Source organism: Suncus etruscus, chromosome 9 (assembly GCF_024139225.1).
Source record: "Suncus etruscus isolate mSunEtr1 chromosome 9, mSunEtr1.pri.cur, whole genome shotgun sequence".
NCBI lineage: Eukaryota > Metazoa > Chordata > Mammalia > Eulipotyphla > Soricidae > Suncus > Suncus etruscus.
In genome coordinates, this window is record NC_064856.1 from 35,647,322 (window position 1) to 35,669,805 (window position 22,484).

Here is a 22,484-nt window from a genome sequence, read left to right on the forward strand (position 1 = left end):
AACATAATTATAATTAATTAATTAATTATGAATAGTATATGTTTGCTTTATAAATTATAGGGTATATTATAGTAGTTATAAAATTATAGTTGTTATAATACTCTTACTAATATATATGTTGCATTAATATTAGCATTGCCATTTTATTGAAGGATTACTCTTCTTTACATCATATGCATAAAAATTAATTGATTAAGAATCTCAGATTAAAAACAGATTAAGAACCTCTAGTTGGGACCAATATTCATAAAATACATTGAGGAAAACATAGGTAGAGCTCTTCTGTATATGTGTCTCAAATATTTTCAGTGATTCAACTTTATTGAGCAAAGATAAAAGAAGCAAAATAAATATCACACTAATATTTGCATACTAAAATAAATGGGAAAAATTTAAAAAACTCTATTGAATGGAAGAAAATGTTTTCATATCACAGATCTTATATTTGAGTACTTTCCAAATCATATAAAGTATGCACAAAGTTTAGCAACAAAATTAATAATAACCCCATCAAAAATAGGAAGAATAGATCATTTAGAACTTCTCCAAAAAAGGCTTACTAGTGGACACATGAAAAGGTGATCATAGTTACTTCTTTATTATAAAAATCCAATCGAAATGATCATTATGAATGATATACATTAAACAGACTGGAAACAACCTGTGATGTTAGGTATGTATTATATCAGGGAACCCTTGGGGTTGACAAGGAAGTACCTTGCATAAAACAGACACCAGTTTAATCCAGAGTACATGTATGATCCTCAGAACACTGCCAGGAGTGAATCCCAAATACTAAGCCAATAACCAAGTGTGACTTCAAACAAAGCACATACACATTTACATACATGCATAAAAACAAAAGAAAAAATAACCCTCTTCTACTGTTGATGGGAGTGTCCTTTAGGTCAGACTTTATGCAAACAGTAGGAAAACTTCTCAAAAAGAACAAAACTTTCATATGACTCAGTTATTCTAATTCTTGGCATATTTATCAAGAAAACAAAATTATTAACTAAGAAACTATTAACTGTGCTCACTAAATTCCTAACTAAAACAGCCAGGATAGGGGCTGGAGCAATAGCGCAGCAGTAGGGCATTTGTCTTGCATGCGGCTGACCCAAGACAGACCTGGGTTAGATCCCCAGCGTCCCTTATGGTCCCCAAGCCAGGAGCAATTTCTGAGTGCATAGCCAGGAGTAACTCCTGAGTGTCACCGGTGTGCCCAAAAACCCCAAACAAACAAACAAAAACACCCAGGATATAGAATAAAAACCCATGTTCAATGACAAGTGAGTAGATAAAATTGAGGTTTAAATACATAACAGGTTTTTTATGCAACTAGGAGAAAATATGACATCTTGCAGTTTACTGCAACTTAAACCTACCTAACTTACCTTGGAAATTCCATTTTGTGCAAGGTTCCATAATTCATGCAGCAGTGCTGCTGGCCTCTATTGATATACCTAATAGTTCTCACTACATTTAAATGAGGGTCAACTGCATACTTGGCAAGTTCTAAACCTGTGTAATATTCTCCTGGCCCCTGGACTTTATCCTAAAAGGGATTTTTTATTTCTGTATCTTCTTTTTGTATATAAAAATGAAACAATTGTTTGTATATTGATTTTGAATGAAGAAAATACAAAAACTATACATATGTATAAATATGCAGAGCCCAAAGACTCATAAAGTAATAGATCCTAGGGGCTGGAGCAATAGCACAGTGGTAGGGCATTTGCCTTGCATGGGGCTGATCCAGGATGGATCTGGGTTCAATACCCAGAGTCCTATATGGTCCCTTGAGCCAGGAGCAATTTCTAAGTGCAGAGCCATGAGTAACCCATGAACATCACCAAAAATAAAATCCAAAAAGATCCCAAACCAAACAAATAACCTTAGAAACAACAATCCAATGAAACAAAGTATCAGGCTACAAAATGTTATTATGTTGTATGTAATATATAAATACATTATTATATATATTTTTCTTTTATGCTTTTTGGCTATGCATTCAGAAATTGCTCCTGGCTCAGAAGACCATATGGGACACCATGGGATTGAACCAAGGTCTGTCCTAGAAGGCAAATGACTTACCACTGTGCTATTGCTCCAGCCCAACATTATTATATATTTAATGTATAATTATATTATATACATATTGCATAATATTATGTTACATACATATTATATAATATATGTTAATATATGTATTTAATACAATATATTTAATAATATATACAATATAATAGTACAACATACACATTATATTGTATATAATTAATGACATGTATGTGATCATGTCATCTGCATATAGTAATAGTCTAACTTCTTTTTGCCAATTTGGAACATTTTCTATCTTGTTTGCCTGTTTGCTGTGCCTAGTTCTTCCAATAGTATATTGAGTAATAGTGAAAGCATTAGGCATCTTTGCCTTGAGCCTAAGCTCAGATTGCAGGATTTCAGTTTTTTATTCTTGAATATCACGATAACTTTAGTATATTCCTTCTATTCCTATTTTATTGAGTTGTTTTTTAAATCATGAATGAACATTAAATCTTGTTAAAAGCCTTTTATTTATTAATATAACTGCATTTCCCCATTGCCACATATATTATTATATTAATTAATTGCACATATTGGAACTATTATTGTTTCCCAGTTTATTTCTAATTCAGGAATAGGCATAGAACTGAATCTTTGGAGTCACATTGATAGTACTGGGATAAAGTACATGCCACGCAGCTGATCTTGCTTCAATCCTGGTATCACATGGTCCCCTAACTATCATAAGATATGTCTGAGCATTGAAGAGGTGACCTGATCATTCAGTTCTTGGCACCAAGAGGCTTACACAGAATTACATACACAAACCTTTGCATTGAACTGCTAGAATGACCAGGATGCACCCCAAGCCTCTGCATCACTTGGGAGCCAAAATATTCTAGCCTTAAAATCCGAATCTCTGGGGATTCTTTGTACTCAATGTATTAGATTAGTGATTCAGTCTGGTGAGATCATTTTGGAAATTTTTTTAAAATTTTTTGCTAGCTAGAAGCTTGCATGTGGCCAACCATGTTTGACATGGTTAGGCGGAGCTGAAACTGAAACCCTGTTTGCAAGAATGACTGTGCCCAGCCCAACCCCTGTATGACTGTGCCCTTTGCTGGGATCATTGAGTTCTAAAATAATTCTGTTTTGTGTGCAGTGTTTTATTTGTATTTTGGCCTCACCTCTCTGTGCTTATGGCTTACTCTTGGCTATGTAATCAAGGGTTACTACTCTTGGTGGGGTGGAGGAAACCATATGTGGTGCCAGTGGAAGGACCTAAGATGACTGTCTGCAAGGCAGTTGCCTTCATTGCATTACTATCTCTTGCCCTATCACCCTTTTTCTTAAGACTTACTTTATGTTTCATTGAATTTTTGCTTTTCATTTGTACCTGTCAGTACTGACAACTTGTTTTGCTATGCTGAGGGATCATGTGTCACTTCTAGGAAAGGCAGAGTATCTTATCCACTGTACTGTTCTCACACACATACTCTTTAAATCTTATTTTCCTGAAACCTTCCAAACTACTGGCTGGTTGGTGAAACTGGTAGAAAATAAGATTAAAAAAAAATTAACACTGGTGCTGCCCAAGTTTTAGATTAATCTGAACAGCCCTCCCTGGAATCAGAGATAATCCACTTATAAAATTGATTACCAGTCTCTCACCTTACCTACCAGCAGGCAACTATTGTTTAAGCTGATAGATAACATATTATAGACAGTAAGCTCATCATTCAATAGGTTTATAAAGAACAGGGAATGGGCTAATGAGTCACAGTAAAATCATAAAAATTTTCTTTTAATATTTTTTTTGGTTTTTGGGCCACACCCAGTGAGGCTCAGGGGTTCCTGGCTCTGTGCTGAGAAATTGCTACTGGCTTGGGGGACCATATGGGACGCTGGGGGATCAAACCGCAGTCTAGCCTACATACCTTACCACTTGCACCACCATCCAGCTCCTCCTATTCTTTTTTTTAAAACTATATTGCCTCCATATTTAAAAGACCCTAAACTCTTATTCTCTGCACCAATTTGTCATCTCTTCTAGTCTTCTGGAATGCACATTTGCACTTCATTATATTCTAAGAACTGTATACTATTTTGCTTCAGGTACTCTCCCAGCCTTGTGGATTATTTGCTGTAATATCTCTACAACCCCCAAGACACTATTAAAGCTAGCAAGTGATGTTCCAAATGAAATTTCTTTTTTAAGTTAAAAGCTAAATTTTCTGAAAAACAAAACAAAACAAAAATCTCTTGCATTTAGCACCTTCCCATTTCAGGTTGCTGTTTCAGGGCTAAGTTTGCCAGTTTTTTTGTTTTCTTTTCTTTTTTTTTATTATATGTTTCTCACTTCACTCAACCCAACCCAACCCAACCCAACCCAAGTGAAACACTTTATCTCTCAACTGGTCCATAGATCTTTGCTCTGTAGCACTTAATCTTTGAAGTGATGTGTGTTCTCCAGTTGATTATCATAGTTAGACAACGTCTAGGACGCTGTCCTTTTATTCAGTTTGCATTTATTTTTTAAGCTGCTTTAGAAGTGACCTTAAAGTAATTCATCTTGCTCTGCCACATTATTTTCAAATATTTTACAAGAAAAATGTATTTTATTTATGCTATGAATGCTTTAGGTAATAATTGCATACTTATTCCTATTCAGATAATATGGCTTGGAATACCATTTACACTTTAGGTACCATATCCACCATCACAATCTCTGCCACCATCTCAAGATTTCATTTCTTGTATGTTCCCAGTTTTCCTCATGTACCCTCTTTGTAAACATGTCAGTGTCTAAAGGTTTGCTTTTATTTTTTTATTATTATCTACTTCCTCTTATCATTTTATTTAATACATTCATAGAGTGAGATCATCCAGTATTTGTCTTATACCTTCAGACTTCTTTAACATAACATGTCCCCAGTTATAGAAAATAATCATTTCTAATAAATGAGTAGTAATGTATTTTTACATACACATTGTACATATATCACTGCCTTATGCATTTTCTATTTTTGGAAACTTATATTGTTTCCAGATCTTGACTATTGAATTGTCCTAATAACTGCCTTGATACCATGTTTGTTATAAACACCTGAGCCATTAATTCCATATACTTTCTAACGGTTCTACTTAAACAACAGTATCTTATAGGATATTTCTTGTAACACAAATGTTCAACAGTTATTTAACTAGATAGTTGAAGTCGAACTAGCCTTCTCTCCTTCTTTGTTAATTACTTTATTTAAGCACCATGGTTACAAGGTTGTTCATAATAAAGTTATTTTCACAGTTACAGAGTGGTTCATGATAGAGTTTCAGTCATAAAAATGGACATCCTTCAACAGTGCATATATCCAACCATCAATGTTCCCAGTTTTCCTCCCGCCCTTCAGTTTTTCCTCTTCCCTGCCTGCCTCTTGGCAATTTTCTTCTTTCTCTTCCCCACCCCCACCTGTTTTCACTTTAGACAACACGGTTTGCGATATTGTTAGTGAAGGGGTATTAAGCCTATCACTTTTTCTCCTTTCAGTACCCACTTTTTGTCCAGACTATTTCCAACTTTTATTGTCATAGTGGTTCCTTCACTGCCATAACTGCACTACCTAAATGTTTGTAGCAAGCTTTTTACCATAGACTGGCCCTCCTGCCTTTTTTCTATTGTCTTCAGATTTATTATCATAATAATTTTTATATCCCATAATGAGTGTGATTATGCTATGTCTATCCCTTTCCCTCTGACTCATTTCACTCAGCATAATACTCTCCATATTCACCCATGTGCAAGCCTTTTGTGTTTTAAAAAGTCTCCCAAAGAAGTTCTGGTGCTCAACATTTGGAGACAATTAAAGAAATACTTTGAAAGCTGTCTCAGACATTTTAAATCCATCCCCCTTCTTGTTTTTGTGTAATTCTCACTTGGGGACAGAATAGTCTAAAACTACAATTTAATTCTCTTGAGAAAAACAGTTCATGATGTTAATCATTTTTCCAGATGAAAAAAGATTTTTTTAAATTTATAATGGCCCTGAAAATTCAAGTCAACAAATATGAATTTTTTCAAGAAACTTCTGTCATTTTAAGATTTTTTGAAATTTTTATTACTTTTATTCTTAATCATAACAATAAGTGTATGTATAAATTTATATGTGCTTATCACAAATAAATTTGGTGTTAGTGATCTTGTATAATCTATCTGGCTTCTACCAAGATCATTTGTAATAAAAGGAGGAAAATACTTTATTTTTACTCAAGTAAATACATGACTAAAATACCACCCCAAAACTGGAAGTGAAGAAAATAGAGTAGATATTGATCTTTGATGCAGATGTATTCTCATTGAATCCTTACAACAATGTGAGATAAGTTTTATTTGTATTATCTTCTATTTATAAATGATATAAGTGAGAGACAGACAATTCTCTCAAGATTCTATAGCTATTGGCTATAAATCCATGATTTAAAGCTATTCTGAGAGCCTATACTTTAATTGTAATGTTTAATTTTAATTTAATTTTAATGCTTACTTTTAATTTTAATGTTTGTTTTAAATTTAATGTTTAACTTTAATTTAATTTTAATGTTGGTATTTATTGAAAGTATAGTTCTGTTTGATTTCTTTAATTTCCTTTAGTAGCACTTCTAAATTTTCTTTTTTCCTACTTGATATTTAAAAAGACAATTTTTTGCTGACAAGTTTTTATTCTATTTTGTCTTTCTTATAGCCCTTTTAGCATGTTTGTTCAGTGACTACTATTTTCCTTCAACTAGAGATAAAAGTAGAATTAAACTTTGTTGATGTGCTGTACTGATTTTCTTAAATTTTTATTTGTTTGGTTGATTTTGGTTTATTTTGGTTACACCCAGCTATGCTCAGAATTTACATTTAACTCTCTTCTCAGGTATTACTCTTGAGGAACTAAGGGTGCTAGGATGCATTCCTGGCTTGGCTTCATGAAAGACAACCAAGCACCTTATCCCCCAATACTATCTCTCTGAATATTTCTTGGATTTCTAAGTTAGTAGTATATTTATGCCTAAGTTGTATATAACCAAGTTATATACAAGGTTATAACCAAGGTTGGTTACATTTTTGTAATTATTTACAAACACTCATATTTTGTCTGAATCATTCTTTTCCTCTCTTAGATTTACTTATTAATGTCATATTGATCACTCATATGGTGCTTTTTTCTATTAATTTACTAATAAGAGAAGCTAAGATGAAATAGATTTATAATAATAAAGTGTTTATATCTGAAAATCCATTTTAGGGGCTATGGATGTAATTTAGTGATAGGCATGTATTTTGTATATATGAGGATATAGATTCTATTAATAAAATTATACAAACTTAAATTAATAATATAGAGTTTATAAATTTTTGTTATACCAAAATCCAATATTTTGAATTACTTTTGTTACAGAATTACCTATATATGAGAAAAATGTATGGAAATGTAAATATATACAAAATTAAAATCTGAATATTCACATATGTAGTAATATTTAATTCTCAAAGACTAAATTGATCGATTGAGTTAACAAAATTCTGTTTCTCCTAGTGATGCTAAAGGAATGGATTAATGGTAACTTTTTTAATATTCTTTTTGGTTGTAAATTTTGGGTAAGACCCAAATTCCAGAGGGCCAGAGTGATAGCATAGTGGGTAGGGCATTTGCCAGTGACCCAGGTTCAATTCCCAGCATCCTATGGTCCCTGACCCTGCAAGGAGTGATTTCTGAGTGAGGAGCCAGGAGTAACAACTGAATACCACTAGGTGCCCCCAAAACAACAAAACAAAAAATACACATTAAAGTCACAGACATTATCCTGCAGACCTAAAAATTACTTAAACATTATTTGTTGTAAAACAGAAAAGAGTATCACTATAATAGAAAAATGTAGGGGATGGAGAGACAGCGGGAGGGCGTTTGCCTTGCAAGTGGCTGACCCAGGACCAAAGGTGGTTTGAATCCCGGCATCCCATGTGGTCCCCAGTGCCTGCTAGGAGCTATTTCTGAGCACAGAGCCAGGAGTAACCCCTGAGCATCGCTGGGTGTGGCCCAAAAAACCGAAAAAAAGAAAAAAGAAAGAAAAATATAGCATGACATCTGTCTTTGATGAACATCTGAATCATGTGATTATCTTATAAAACAAAAAAATTTTATTCAACAAATCTAATATTGGGGTTAAGATTCTAAACTCATTATGAGATATAAAAAATAATACAATAATACCCCAAAATAATAGAAATGAGGGAAAAAAGTGTAGAGAATGGACTACTGTGACGATGATAGTTGGAAGTGATCACTCTGGACAAGAACAGGGTTCTGAAAGAAGGTAAAGTGATCTGCATGATACACTTTCAGTAACAGTATTGCATGTCCTGGTGCATAAAAGGTAAAAAAGAAAATAGTGAGAAAGATAAAGAGAGAAGAAACTTGTCTACCATAGAAGCAGGGTAGGGGAATGGGTATCAGAGGGAAATGGGAAATTGGTGACAGGAAATACTCACTGATAAAGTGATGGGTATTGGAAAATGTTCAGTCTGACTGAAACCCAACCAGTCAACAACTTTTTAAGTCTGTATCATATGGTGATTCAATAAAAAAATTTTATGAAAGATTCTTCTTTTAAAGAAGTTCTTAGACACTATGTGAATGGTTCAAAAACTAGCTTCAGATAGAAACAGCCCACACAATAATAGTTAATGAACACAGAAGAGTTTTATATTCACTTCAGGGTTGATACTCATGTCTCATCCGAGAAAAGAGATGTACTTAGGGCACTAAGCAGAAAAAACGGTAGAGTAAAAAAAAAAAATGGAGTCAACTATGAATGATTTTAATGGGAAATGCAAATCATATTGAATTAACAGTGATTAGTAACAAAATATCATCAGCCATATTTTCTTCTTGATATTAAATCTGAAATGGCAGCTTTATTTTTGTTTGTATATTTTGTTTTTGTTGTTTTCTTGTCTTGTTTTGTTTTGTTTTGTTTTGGGATTACACCTAGTGGTACTCAGGATTATTTCAAGAAGACTCTATAGGAGTCTTAAAATTGAACGTGGGTTGGCCTCATGAAAGGCAAGCACTCAACCACTATACACTTGTTCCAGCTCCCTATATTTTATTTTAGGTCCCATCATTCACAATATTGTTAGTGCATTTTATGTATAGAGCATTTTATCAGCATACTCTCCACCAAAATGTCCACTGCCCTCTACCATACCTCAACCCAATCCCCTTAATCCTTTATCAGGGGTCTCAAACTCAATTTACCTGGGGGCCGCAGGAGGCAAAGTCGGGGTGATCCTTGAGTGAAAAGTCAGTTATAAGCCTTGAACATTGGGGGTGTGTGTGACCCAAACAACTAAAACAAAACAAAACAAAACAAAAAGATTCCTCTAGGGCAGGGCCACAAAATATTGTATGGAGTGCCGCAAACGGCCCTCAGGCCACGAGTTTGAGACCCCTGCTCATTATACTTCACCATGATAAACTTCCTACCAAAGACTAGTTCTGTTTCTGTTGCCTTTAGGTCTTTGCTAGTCCTCCTCCTATATTTCTTTATATCCTACATATAAAAATGTTTATTTTATATCAGTCTTTTTCCTTCTGACTATATGTAATTTTTCTGAGTAATGCAATATATGGCTAGATTTCACTTATTTCAATATTAATATACTTATAATTATTTGCAAGAAATAATTATAGAAAATATTAAATGAAAAATTAGTAAGTTTTTCTAGAGTTAAGATTTCCACATATACATTCTAATAAGTAATACTAAATAAACGTTTGAGAGATTTGAAATTTGTTACAATATTATTTTCCCTCTTCTTCCTATTATATTTTTCATAGTAAATATTTTAGTAAATAATAATTCTATTTTTGTCATTTAAAATCCAAAGCCAACTACAACAGAATCAATACCCAATCTACAACAAGCTAGACACAGAAGGGACCATTTATACTAGCAACCCAAGGGGGGAAAAAGGAAGGGTGATATGGGATGCATGCTGGAAACAGGGGTGGAGGGAGGACAGCATTGGTGGTGGGAATGCCCCTGATTCAATGTCTATGTGCCTAAAATATTACTGTGAAAGATTTGTCCACTTTGGTCAAAATAAAAATTATTAATGAAAATTCATCAAATATAAATAAAAGTAAAAAATTGGTTTTCATACTGTGGTATGATATGATCACAACTTTAATTGCTATGTTTACTTCTTGTTGTTATTGTTTTTGTTTGGGGGCCACACTTGGTGCTACTCAGGGAATCTCCTGGCTCTGCACTCAGCAATTACTTCTGGCAAGCATAACCAGATGTTATGCCAGGGATCGGACCTGCAATAACTTTGTGCAAGGCAAACACCCTACTCACTGTGCTATTTCTCTGGCTCCCCATATTTTATTTTAAATAGTCATGAAATAAAGTTATTCATTATTAAGTTTCAGGTGTACTATGCTCCAATAGCTATTTCTTCACCAGTATTCACTTACCTCTATCAATATCCTCAGCTTTCCTCTCATCCCAAGTCTGCCTCTAAAAGAGACTTTTCCTCTTCATCATTGTCTCAGTGTTCCCTTCTCTAATTTATCCTCCTCAACCCTCACCTCTAATCCAGTGTCAAGCTTTCTACTAAAACAACAGTTCTACTTTTCTTTTCCTTCCTTGCCTTTTTAGTGTTGTTACACTCTTAATAATTTTCTTTATATTCCAAAGGATATATGAAACAGATGAAAGAGATCATTTTGTGTCTGTCCCTCTTCCCTGACTATCTTTGCATAACATGATAATTTGAAGGTATATCCACATAGAAAATAATTGCATGACTTTGTCTTTTCTTACTACTAAGTAGTATTTCATTGAGTAAATGTGCCATGATATCTTGGGTTGTTTCCAAATTTTGCTATTGTGACTAGTATTGAAATTGAAAATAGAAATGCAGATTCCTTTTCTGGATTGTGCTTTTGGACCCTTGGTGTATATTCGAAGGAGTGTGATTGCTGAGAGACATATGGAAGCTCAATTGCTAGTTCTTTGAGTAATGACCATATTGTCTTCAAAATGTTTGAATCAGTTGACATTCCCCCCAAAGAGTAAATGAGGGTCCCATTTTCCTTATATCCTCAGTAACACCAGCTGTTCTTTTGAGAAGTGACAATATCTCTGGTATGAAATGGTAGCTCATTGTTGTTTTGATTTGCTTTTCCCTTGTAGTTAATGTTATAGAGAGTGTTTTCATTTGCATTTTGGCTGTTTGTACTTCTTCTTTGGAGAAGATTCGGTTTATCTCTCCTTTATTGATGAAATTAGATGCTTTTTGTTTTGTTTTGTTTTGTTTTGTTTTTGTATAGTACATTTAGAGTATAACCCTTGTTGCATAAGTAGTGGGATTTTTTTTTCCAGATTGAGGGTTCTTTGTATTCTGGTGTGATTTCTTTTGAGATGCGGAAACTTCTTAATTTATTGTATTCCCATTTGTTATTCATTGCTTCTACTTGCTTGGTCAGTGGTACATATCCTTAAAGATCCTTTGTCTTTGGTGTTATGGAGAGTTCTATCAATATTTTCCATTATATTCCTAATGAATAATGTTCTGGTATAAGATATTGAGTTATTTAAAGTATTTGACTTGACTTTTGTGCATTACATTAGAAAACAATCTTAGTTCATTTTTTTGCATGTGGCTGATTAATATTTCCAACACTAGCTGTTAAAGATCTTTTGCTCTTTTATTGAAGGTTAACTGACTATATACTTGTGAATCTGTCTCTGGATTTTTCAACTCTATTTCACTGATCTGATGGCCAATTCCAATTCCAGTACCACACTATTTTAATTACTGCTGTCTTTTTGTACAGAAGTGGGAAAACTGATACCTCTCATCTTTTTTTTTTCCAAGCATCATTTTTTATGTCTATTGAGAGGTAGATGTTTTGTAGGACTTTGACCTATTTATATTTATACTCCTATATATATAATTTTTGTTTTGTTTTGTTTTGTTTTGGGGCCACACCCAGTGATGCTCAGGGGTCACTCCTGGCTATGCGCTCAGAAGTCGCTCTTGGCTTGGGGGACCATATGGGATGCCGGGGGATCAAACCGTGGTCTGTTCTAGGCTAGCGCTGGCAAGGTAGACACCTTACCTCTAGCGCCACCATGCTGGCCCCACCTATATATATATTTTTTTATATATGCTTTTAATCAATACTTCTTTAAAATCTAATGATTAGAAACCATGTACTTGTTTTGAATTGACATCTCATGTTTATATTTTTAAACTTATCATTATGAAAATCAATCAAATAAGACAGGGCCATTACAAAACTTAAATGATTCAGCATGGGGCCAAAGTGATAACACAGTAGTAGGGTTTTTGCTTTGCACTCAGCTAATCCAGGATGGAGATGGACCTGGGTTTGATTTTGGGCATCCCATATGGTCCCCCAAGCCAGGATTGATTTATTAGTGCATAGCCAGGAGTAACCCCTGAACTGTCATTGGGTGTAGCCAAACCAAAAATCAATAAATGAATGATTCAGCATATTTGTTACATTCTATTTTTATTCTCCCTACATTTTTCTGTCTTCTGCACAGGCTCTATGTTGATGGTCCATTTGGAAGTCCCTTTGAGGAATCGCTTAACTATGAGGTTAGCCTCTGCGTGGCTGGAGGCATTGGAGTGACTCCATTTGCATCAATACTCAACACCTTGCTGTAAGTCATTTTAATCTATTTCATTAGTTGAAATATAGCCATGTCAATAGTGTAGCCATCTGCCTTTTAGTATGAAAGAATTCCTTATTGAATTCTTCTCTTCAACGAACTCCCATTTACGTATTGCTAAGGGAAATAATTAAATGGTTTTCAATATTTGGCTTATGGCTTTTTTTTTTTTTTTTTTTTTTTGGTTTTTGGTTTTTGGTTTTTGGGCCACACCCGGCGTTGCTCAGGGGTTACTCCTGGCTGTCTGCTCAGAAATAGCTCCTGGCAGGCATGGGGAACCATATGGGATACCAGGATTTGAACCAATAACCTTTGGTCCTGAATCGGCTGCTTGCAAGACAAATGCCACTGTGCTATCTCTTCGGGTGGCTCATGGCTCTTAATGTGCTCTCAAAAAGCACGTCAGTGTCACAATTGCTTATCCACTTTTATTCTAATCTACATTTTACCAATAGTGAAACTACTTAATTAAATCAATACTTTGTAATGCCTATATTCCAACCCTCTGTAGGTACTAGAAGTGATATATTTTATACCCTTCAGATTTTTATAGTTTTTTGAAACATAAAAATAAACTAATGAAACTCATGAAAAGATTATTTCAAAATTTATTATATATACATATGTATGATGAAGACAAAAATTAGCTGTATAGGGAAATAAAGGTTATTGTTATAATAGAAGTTTGTCCAGGGAAGTCATTTCTAAGACAAAAACAAGCACTTCTTTCTTTGTACTATTACATGGAAATTTATAACAGATTTACAAAACAAATTTTCAAAGGTAAGTTAACAAGGAAGTGTTTTTAATTAATTTAATTTAGAATATATAATGTACACTATAAATTATATTAATTAGTAATATCAAAACAATTAAATATAATAAAGCTATATAATATAATATAATACAAATTTATTCCATATAGTTTTGGAGTAGAATAGGGCTCTTCCACGTGATGATTAGGAGGCTTTCAAGAAATTTCTGATACTCAAACAAGTAGGCCAAAGCAGTTGAATGCTTGGGCAGCAACAGGTGATGCTATTTAGACTTAATAGACTTATTTAGACTTGAGTGCTGTTATTACCAAGATCATTCCAAAGGTGTTCAGGGGTTGTATATACTCAGCAGTGTATGCAGGCCATATGTATTCAAACTCAGGTCTCAAATCATGCAAAGCATATATTCCAAGCCTCTGCATTATTTCCATGGCTCCCTATTTTTAAGGAAGTAACTATTTGCTCTAAAGTTCATTTTTAGTGCAGTAAATAATAAGGATCTAATAAAATACATTTGAAAGAAATTTTATTTTTATCACTATTTTTAAACATTTTGAAATTCATAAAAAAATCTATTTTCAAGGTACAAAATGTTTCCAAAACCATAATAAGTGACTTGGATATTTTACCTTACAAGTGATTTAGACCAAAAGTGAAGACTATTTTCATAGCCTCAAGTCTACCTCATAAGTACAAATGGGAATTCAGATTTAGAATTATGAGTTCATGGAAAACATTACATGCTAGGTGGTTGTGAAATCTCATTCCTTAATATTTTTAAGTAGAAGATAAATAACCAACTTTCTGAAATGGTTTGGGGAATTTTTGCCTACTGACCAGGGTAAGACTGATTACAACCAGAAAATTACTGATATAACTTGGTTGATATTTTGCCAAGTTTTTCATCAAACTTTATCTACAAAAATTCTATCAAATTTTCAATTAAATTGAAAATAGATAACATTTTTCTGAGATTCAGGGATGATTTTGTTTTGTTTTAAAAGCTTAGGTTCAACTAGATCTGGTATATGAGACTTACACATATACATACTTAAATTAATGGATTATGTCATGTGTTTGAGTTAATAGATTGCATTTTAAATTTCTAAAAATGCATTTAGTACCATATCACATGCTGCATAAATTACTTGTTTCATTATTAATTTACTAGTAAAATATAACAATTCAGATTCTAATATATTCTTATTATTTTTGCTATTATAATGATTATTTTGTTTTAATTTTAAAGGGATGACTGGAAACAATACAAGCTCAGAAGATTATATTTTATTTGGGTGTGCAGAGATATTCAATCCTTCCTTTGGTTTGCAGACTTACTCTGCATATTGCATAACAAGGTAACTTTAAAACGTTACTTTCTCAGTTTAAAAAAATGTTTTAAATACACGTTAATCAAAATTACAAAAATAATGATAGCTTGCTGTTAAGCAAACCAGATATTATAAAAGTAAACTGTAAGGAATAAAAACTTAAACCTAAAAAGACAGATAGATGGTATACTTTAATAATGTCATGCAAATCAATAGCGATATTAATAGCTGTGAGTATCTGAGATATCTAAACAGTTTCTAACTGTATTTTCTAATTTATGTGCTCTAAAGTAGAATGTTTAACAGAAATATGTGTGGATTGATCATGATCTATGTATATGGGGTGAATATATGTGCTTCTAGAGTTTACTGCAGTTATTAAATGGTGCTTGTCTTTATTGTTGTAGTGCTCAACACTTTTTTTTTGATATTTCCTTTTCTATTGCTGTGGTGTTTTACTTTCTTTTTCCCTTTCTGCTCTCAGACAGAGGTTGAGAGCCTCTAGAAGGACTCCATCCATATTCTGCTTATTTGATTTTTACCCCATTTTATTGCTCTTCTTTTCTTCAAACAAAACCACATAACTTGAACTACCTAGTTTCACCTCTCAAATCGAGAGGGAAATAATGGAGAGTACCAAGACCAAACAGTTGTATGATCACTAAGTAGTAAGCTAGACACAGAGGATTAGCCCTGGGGGTGAAGTTGGGGAAATGGAATGCAAGATGGAAACAGGGGTGAAGGGAGGACAACTTTGGTGATGGGAATGCCCTGATTTAATGTTAATATGTACTAAAATATTACTGTGAAAGATATGTAAGCCACTTTGGTCAAAATAAAATTATAAAAAAAACTAGATGGAAGTAAATATAAGTAGTTCATTGTTAATATGTCTTCCACAGTGGTTTTACTCTGATAGCTCTTGTCCCTTTGTGTTTATGAATATGAGCCATTACTAGACTTTTGTCAAATTATATAGAATGTAAAATTCTTGTTGTGGGGAAAAGATAAACATAAAAGATCTTCAACCTCTCTATATGCTACTGCTTATCTTTATTGTAAAATTTTTTTTTTTTGGTTTTTGGGCCACACCCGGCAGTGCTCAGGGGTCACTCCTGGCTGTCTGCTCAGAAATAGCTCCTGGCAGGCACGGGGGACCATATGGGACACTGGGATTCGAACCAACCACCTTAGGTCCTGGATCGGCTGTTTGCAAGGCAAACACCGCTGTGCTATCTCTCCGGGCCCTATTGTAAAATGTTTAAATAACAAAAAAATGCTTGTCACTACTTTCCCCCACCAACCTACATAAAAATAGTTTACTTATAAATATTCCTAAAATTGTATCGTTATTTTTATTTGTATATAAATTATGATTTTAAGCTTATTACTGTCTTGAAAGTTGAGTTGTATATAGAATTACTTCATTTTTATTGCTAATGGTTTTTTGTACTATGAATAGCCTGTTAATATAACTCTTCTTGAATAATTAATATTGGTGTTCATTTTTAAAGAGTACCACAATATATATAAGATTTTATGATCAATTCTTCATTTATCTTTTATTTGATAATGGTGGGCAGTTGGGCCACATCTGGCAGTGCTAAGACGACCATATGCAATGCAGGTGATAGAACTGGGGTCAGTCACATGAAAGACAAACACCTTAACCACTGTGTTATCTCCCAGCTCTCTTACTCAATAATTTATTAAATATTTACCAAATGCCTAGTATGAATCATATATTGCTGTAGGATTTGGTCCTACAAAAAGGCACAGAATAAAACCAAGTTTCTGATTTCTATGATTTATATTTTACATAGGTAAAATAAATAAAATATAAATAAATATAATTTGTGATTTTTATTAGGACAAGAAGCAAAGCGATGTGGGGAAGAGCAACAGAGAAAATTAATTGGGAAGATATGAGAGACAAAGTTATCAGAATATGTGCATTTGTGTTTGGTTGTGGTTAGGGAAAAGGTGAATTATATAAGATAATTAGACTTTATACAATAATTTATTGGTGCTTGTGGCAATTAAAGATAATTGAAATAGGAATTTGAACAATATTTTGTATATTTTAATAAAATATTATTTACTATACTAAAAATAGTGAATATCCATGATGGATAATCAGTAAAAGAAAATAATATATATGCACATAATGAAACATTAGTCTGTATCAGTTTTAAAATAATAAAATTATGACAAATTTTTGATTTGAAATAAATTTAAAATAGTATGGTATGTGAAATAAGCTAGGTACAGAATAAAAAATTGCATACTATTATACATAAATGAGGTATAACTGTAGGCATAGGGGAGTAAAACAAAGCTGAGTATCTGGTACCAAGTGTTTTAAAATCTAAGTGAAAGATCCAACAATAAACAATTATTTTTTGGATATGTTTCTGATGAAGAAAAAAAAGAAGTAGAGACTACTTCATAGAATCTGAAAGTTGAATGGCAATTGACAGAGAATGTCAGGTATTGAGTAAAGAGTTATTAATTAATGTGCATAGATTTTTATTTTGGGAAGATGAAAAAATTCTGGATTTGAATGGTGATATTGCACAGCATATGAATGTATTTAATATCACCAAGTAAACCTTTGAAAACTGGAAACTAGCATAGAAATCATGACAAAGGATGTGCAATTTTGATCCCCTTCACTAGCTGTTCCCTAAGCACTGCGTGTTGGTCTTTATGGTCCCTGAGCACTTCCAGAGTGGCCCTAGTTGTCCCCAACATATGTAGGCCTTAAACTTTACCACATATTTTAGTATTTTAGTTCTCTTTCCCAATTAGTTGAATATCATTAATCAGGACTTCAAAACACTTGGTATCTACCATCTCCCCACTTGCAGAAAAAAATCAAGTTCTTAAAAGATTTGAGCCCTATGATTTGAATGATCTGACCAGAGATTGTTTTTGATATTTTGTGCGAAAAATGTACATGATCCTGAGATCATTTCTAATAGAGAAGATGGAGAATAATCAAAGAATATATTGATCAGAGTGGCTAACGAGACAATAGAAAATAGAGAGGGTTATTATTCTTAAGAATATGGAAGAAAATGTTTCACAAAGAATGAATACACTCCTCTATATGTGACAATATTGTTTCTAACTTGATTCTTCACATTGAACTTTCTGAGTTAGAGTTTATGAGGAAATTGTAAATTAATTTTAGTGAATATAAACTGACAAAATATATCTGAAAGAAATATATATGTTTTTAATCTGTGAACCTGGATGTATTCAATAACACTATATCAGCAATATTTTAAAATGTTACTAATTTCTTCTTTTTTGTGAATTTTTGGGCTAAGTTCGATTGTGCTCAGGGAATACTCCTGGCTCTGTGCTCAGAAATCACTCCTGTTAGGCTCAGAAGACCATATGGAATGATGGGGATCAAATCAGTGTTGGCTGCATGCATTGCAAACACCATTCCTACTGTATTATTGCTCTGGCCCCTAAAATATTACTACTTTCTAAAAGAATTGAATTGTACTATGTTTTTCTCTGAATACCAGGGAGATTGAAATTGCCAATATTATGGACAATGGACAACTTTCTTTGCTTCCTGTTTCTAATTTCAACTTTGCCATGTTACTAATACTTTAAGAATTTATTCTTGTACTAATATCTAGATACATTACATTTTTAAAATCAAATTATATTTATTTACTTATTTTACTATGCTCTTATAAGTAAAGTTTAATATAGCATTACATGCCTATTATTTCTTTGTCTGAATACACCTACATCAATATTCCAATGCCATTTTGCTTTAAAACTGTCTATCAGAGTCTCCTTCCCTCTTCCTTCTTGCTTCTAGCAAGCAACATATTTTTCATAGCTTAATGTTTTATTTGAATTTTAACATGTTTGCTTTTATTATTCTATGACACTCATGAATGAAAGCATCTTGGCTTTAACTATATCTTTTTGACTAACAATCACAGCATGTTCCAGTCACGTTGTTAAAAAAAGGAAAAAAAAACTTTATTTATTTTTAGTGTCTTAGTTTATTCCATCAGTATAAATCACAACATTTTATCCAATTATCTGTTGATGCACATTTAGGTTGAACCAAGTTTTGGATGCATAAATAAAAATGATATGAACATAAGGATCCAAATAGTTTTGGGGATTAGATTTTAATTTCTTTGGACAAATGCTTATGCACAATAGGTCATATATATTTCCCTTCAGTAAACTAAAGTTTTGTTTTGTTTTGTTTTGTTTTTCCCATTTTAAATTGGTCTCAGACAGGGTCTGATGATCAAGGAACCATCTATTGTGAACTTTTTTTGTTTGTTTGTTTTTGGTTTTTGGGCCACACCCAGTGATGCTCAGGGGTTACTTCCTGGCTATGCACACAGAAATCGCTCCTGGCTTGGGATGCCTGAGGATAGAACCTCAGTTTGTCCTAGAATAGTGTGTGCAACCTGTTGTGTCACCGCTCCAGTCCTCTATTGCGAATTTTAAAAAAGAATTTAAATTATTTTTTATTTAAACAAGATTATTACATACATGATTGTGTTTGAGTTTCAGTCATGTAAAGAACACCACCCATCACCAGTGCAACATTCCCATCACCAATATCCCAAATCTCCCTCCTCCCCACCCAACCCCCGCCTGTACTCTAGACAGGCTTTTTATTTCCCTCATACATTCTCATTATTAGGATAGTTCAAGACGTAATTATTTCTCTAACTAAACTCATCCCTGTTTGTGGTGAGCTTCAAGAGGTGAGCTGGAACTTCCAGCTCTTTTCTCTTTTGTGTCTGAAAGTTATTATTGCAAGAATGTCTTTCATTTTTCTTAAAACCCATAGATGAGTGAGACCATTCTGCGTCTTTCTCTCAGACTTCTTTCACTCAGCATGATATATTCCATGACCATCCATGTTTAGGAAAGTTTCATGACTTCATCTCTCCTGACAGCTGCATAATATTCCATTGTGTATATGTACCACAGTTTCTATAGCCATTCATCTGTTGAAGGGTATTGTGGCTATTTCCAGAGTCTTGCTATGGTAAATAGTGCTGCAATTAATATAAGTGTAAGGAAGAGATTTTTGTATTGTATTTTTGTGTTCCTAGGGTATATTCCTAGGAGTGGTATAGCTGGGTAGTATGGGAGCTCGATTTCCATTTTTTGGAGGAATCTCCATATTGCTTTCCATAAAGGTTGAACTAGACAGCATCCCCACCAGCAGTGGGTAAGAGTTCCTTTCTCCCCACATCCCCGCCAACACTGCTCATTCTCATTCTTTGTGATGTGTGCCAATCTCTGGGGTGTGAGGTGCTATCTCATAGTTGTTTTGATATGCATCTCCCTGATGATTAGTGATGTGGAGCATTTTTTCATGTGTCTTTTGGCCATTTGTATTTCTTCTTTGTCTAAGTGTCTGTCCATTTCTTCTCCCCTTTTTTTGATGGGATTAGACTTTTTCTTGTAAATTTCTGTCAGTGCCTTGTATATTTTGGAGATTAGCCCCTTGTCTGATGGGTATTGGGTGAATAGTTTTTCCCACTCAGTGGGGGGCTCTTGTATCCTGGGTGCTATTTCTTTTGAGGTGCAGAAGCTTCTCAGTTTAATATATTCCCATCAGTTAATCTCTGCTTTCACTTGCTTGGAGAGTGCAGTTTCCTCTTTGAAGATGCCTTTAGTCTCAGTGTCCTGGAGTGTTTTATCTATGTGTTGTTCTGTATATCTTATGTTTCGGTCTGATATCGAGGTCTTTCATCCATTTGGATTTAACCTTCGTACATGATGTTATCTGGGGGTCTAAGTTCAATTTTTTGCAAATGACTAGCCAGTTGTGCCAACACCACTTGTTGAAGAGGCTTTCTTTGCTCCATTTAGGATTTCTTGCTCCTTTATCAAAAATTAGGTGATTGTATGTCTGGGGAACATTCTCTAAGTATTCAAGCCTATTCCACTGATCTGAGGACCTATCCTTATTCCAATACCATGCTGTTTTGATAACTGTTGCTTTGTAGTACAGTTTAAAGTAGGGGAAAGTAATACCTCCCATATTCTTTTTCCCAATGATTGCTTTAGCTATTCTAGGGTGTTTATTGTTCCAAATGAATTTCAAAAGTGCCTGATCCACGTCTTTGAAGAATGTCATGGGTATCTTTTGAGGGATCACATTAAATCTGTACAATGCTTTGGGGAGTATTGCCATTTTAATGATGTTAATCCTGCCAAACCATGAGCAGGGTATGGGCTTCCATTTTCATGTGTCCTCTCTTATTTCTTGGAGCAGAGATTTATAGTTTTCTTTGTATAGGTCCTTCACATTTTTAGTCAAGTTGATTCCAAGATATTTGAGTTTGTGTGGCACTGTTGTGAATGGGGTTGTTTTCTTAATGTCCATTTCTTCCTTATTACTATTGGTGTATAGAAAGGCCATTGATTGTTGTGTGTCAATTTTGTAGCTTGCCACCTTGCTATATGAGTCTATTGTTTCTAGAAGCTTTTTTGTAGAGACTTAGGGTTTTCTAGGTAGAGTAACATGTCATCTGCAAAAAGCGAGAGCTTGACTTCTTTCTTTCCTATCTGGATTCTCTTGATATCTTTTTCTTGCCTAATCGCTATAGCAAGTATTCCAGTGCTATGTTGAATAGGAGTGGTGAGAGAGTCAGCCTTGTCTTGTGCCAGAATTTAGAGGGAAGGCTCTTAATTTTTCTCCATTGAGGACAATATTTGACTCTGGCTTGTGGTAGATGGCCTTAACTATATTGAGAAAGTTTCCTTCCATTCCCATCTTGCTGAGAGTTTTGATCAAGAATGGGAGTTGAACCTTATCAAATGCTTTCTCTGCATCTATTGATATGATCATGTGGTTTTTATTTTTCTTGTTGTTGATGTTGTGTATTATGTTGATAGATTTATGGATGTTAAACCATTCTTGCATTCCTGGGATGAAACCTACTTGATCATAGTGGATGATCTTCTTAATGAGGCATTGAATCCATTTGACAGGATTTTGTTGAGGATCTTTGCATCTGTATTCATCAGTGATATTGGTCTGTAATTTTCTTTTTTTGTAGCATCTCTGTCTGGTTTAGGTATCAAGGTGATTTTGGATTCATAAAAGCTATTTGGAAGTGTTCCTGTTTTTTAGATTTCATGAAAGAGTCTTGCCATGATTGGTAGAAGTTCCTCTTGAAATGTTTGAAAGAATTCAGTAGTAAATCCATCTGGGCCTGGACTTTTTTTTGGGGCAGACATTAAGACATGTTTTAATTTCCTCAATAGTCATGGGTGTGTTTAGATACACTATATCCTCTTCATTCAACCATGAAGTTTATAAGAGTCCAAAAATTTACCCATTTTTTCCAGGTTTTCATTTTTAGTGGCATAGAGTTTCTCAAAGAAGTTTCTGATTACCCTTTGGATCTCTGCCATATCAGTAGTGACCTCTCCTTTTTCATTCCTAATAGTAGTTATCAAGTTTCTCTGTCTCTCTTTGTTAGTTTTGCCAGTGGTCTATCAATATTGTTTATTTTTTCAAAGAACCAACTTCTGCTTTTGTTGATATTTTGGATATTTT

At 33.8% G+C, this 22,484-nt stretch overlaps 1 protein-coding gene across 2 annotated transcripts in view; it reads left to right on the forward strand.

The window, feature by feature from the left end:
* NOX4 (NADPH oxidase 4) overlaps nt 1-22,484 on the forward strand; it is a 161,746-nt gene that overhangs the window by 116,627 nt on the left and 22,635 nt on the right. Inside the window, exons 14-15 of one of the 2 annotated variants that reach the window (XM_049781331.1) lie at nt 12,670-12,789; nt 14,824-14,932. In XM_049781331.1, coding sequence (XP_049637288.1) covers nt 12,670-12,789; nt 14,824-14,932 — 229 coding nt within the window. The remainder of the gene's footprint in view (nt 1-12,669; nt 12,790-14,823; nt 14,933-22,484) is intronic. The other variant, XM_049781332.1, reaches the window with a different exon arrangement.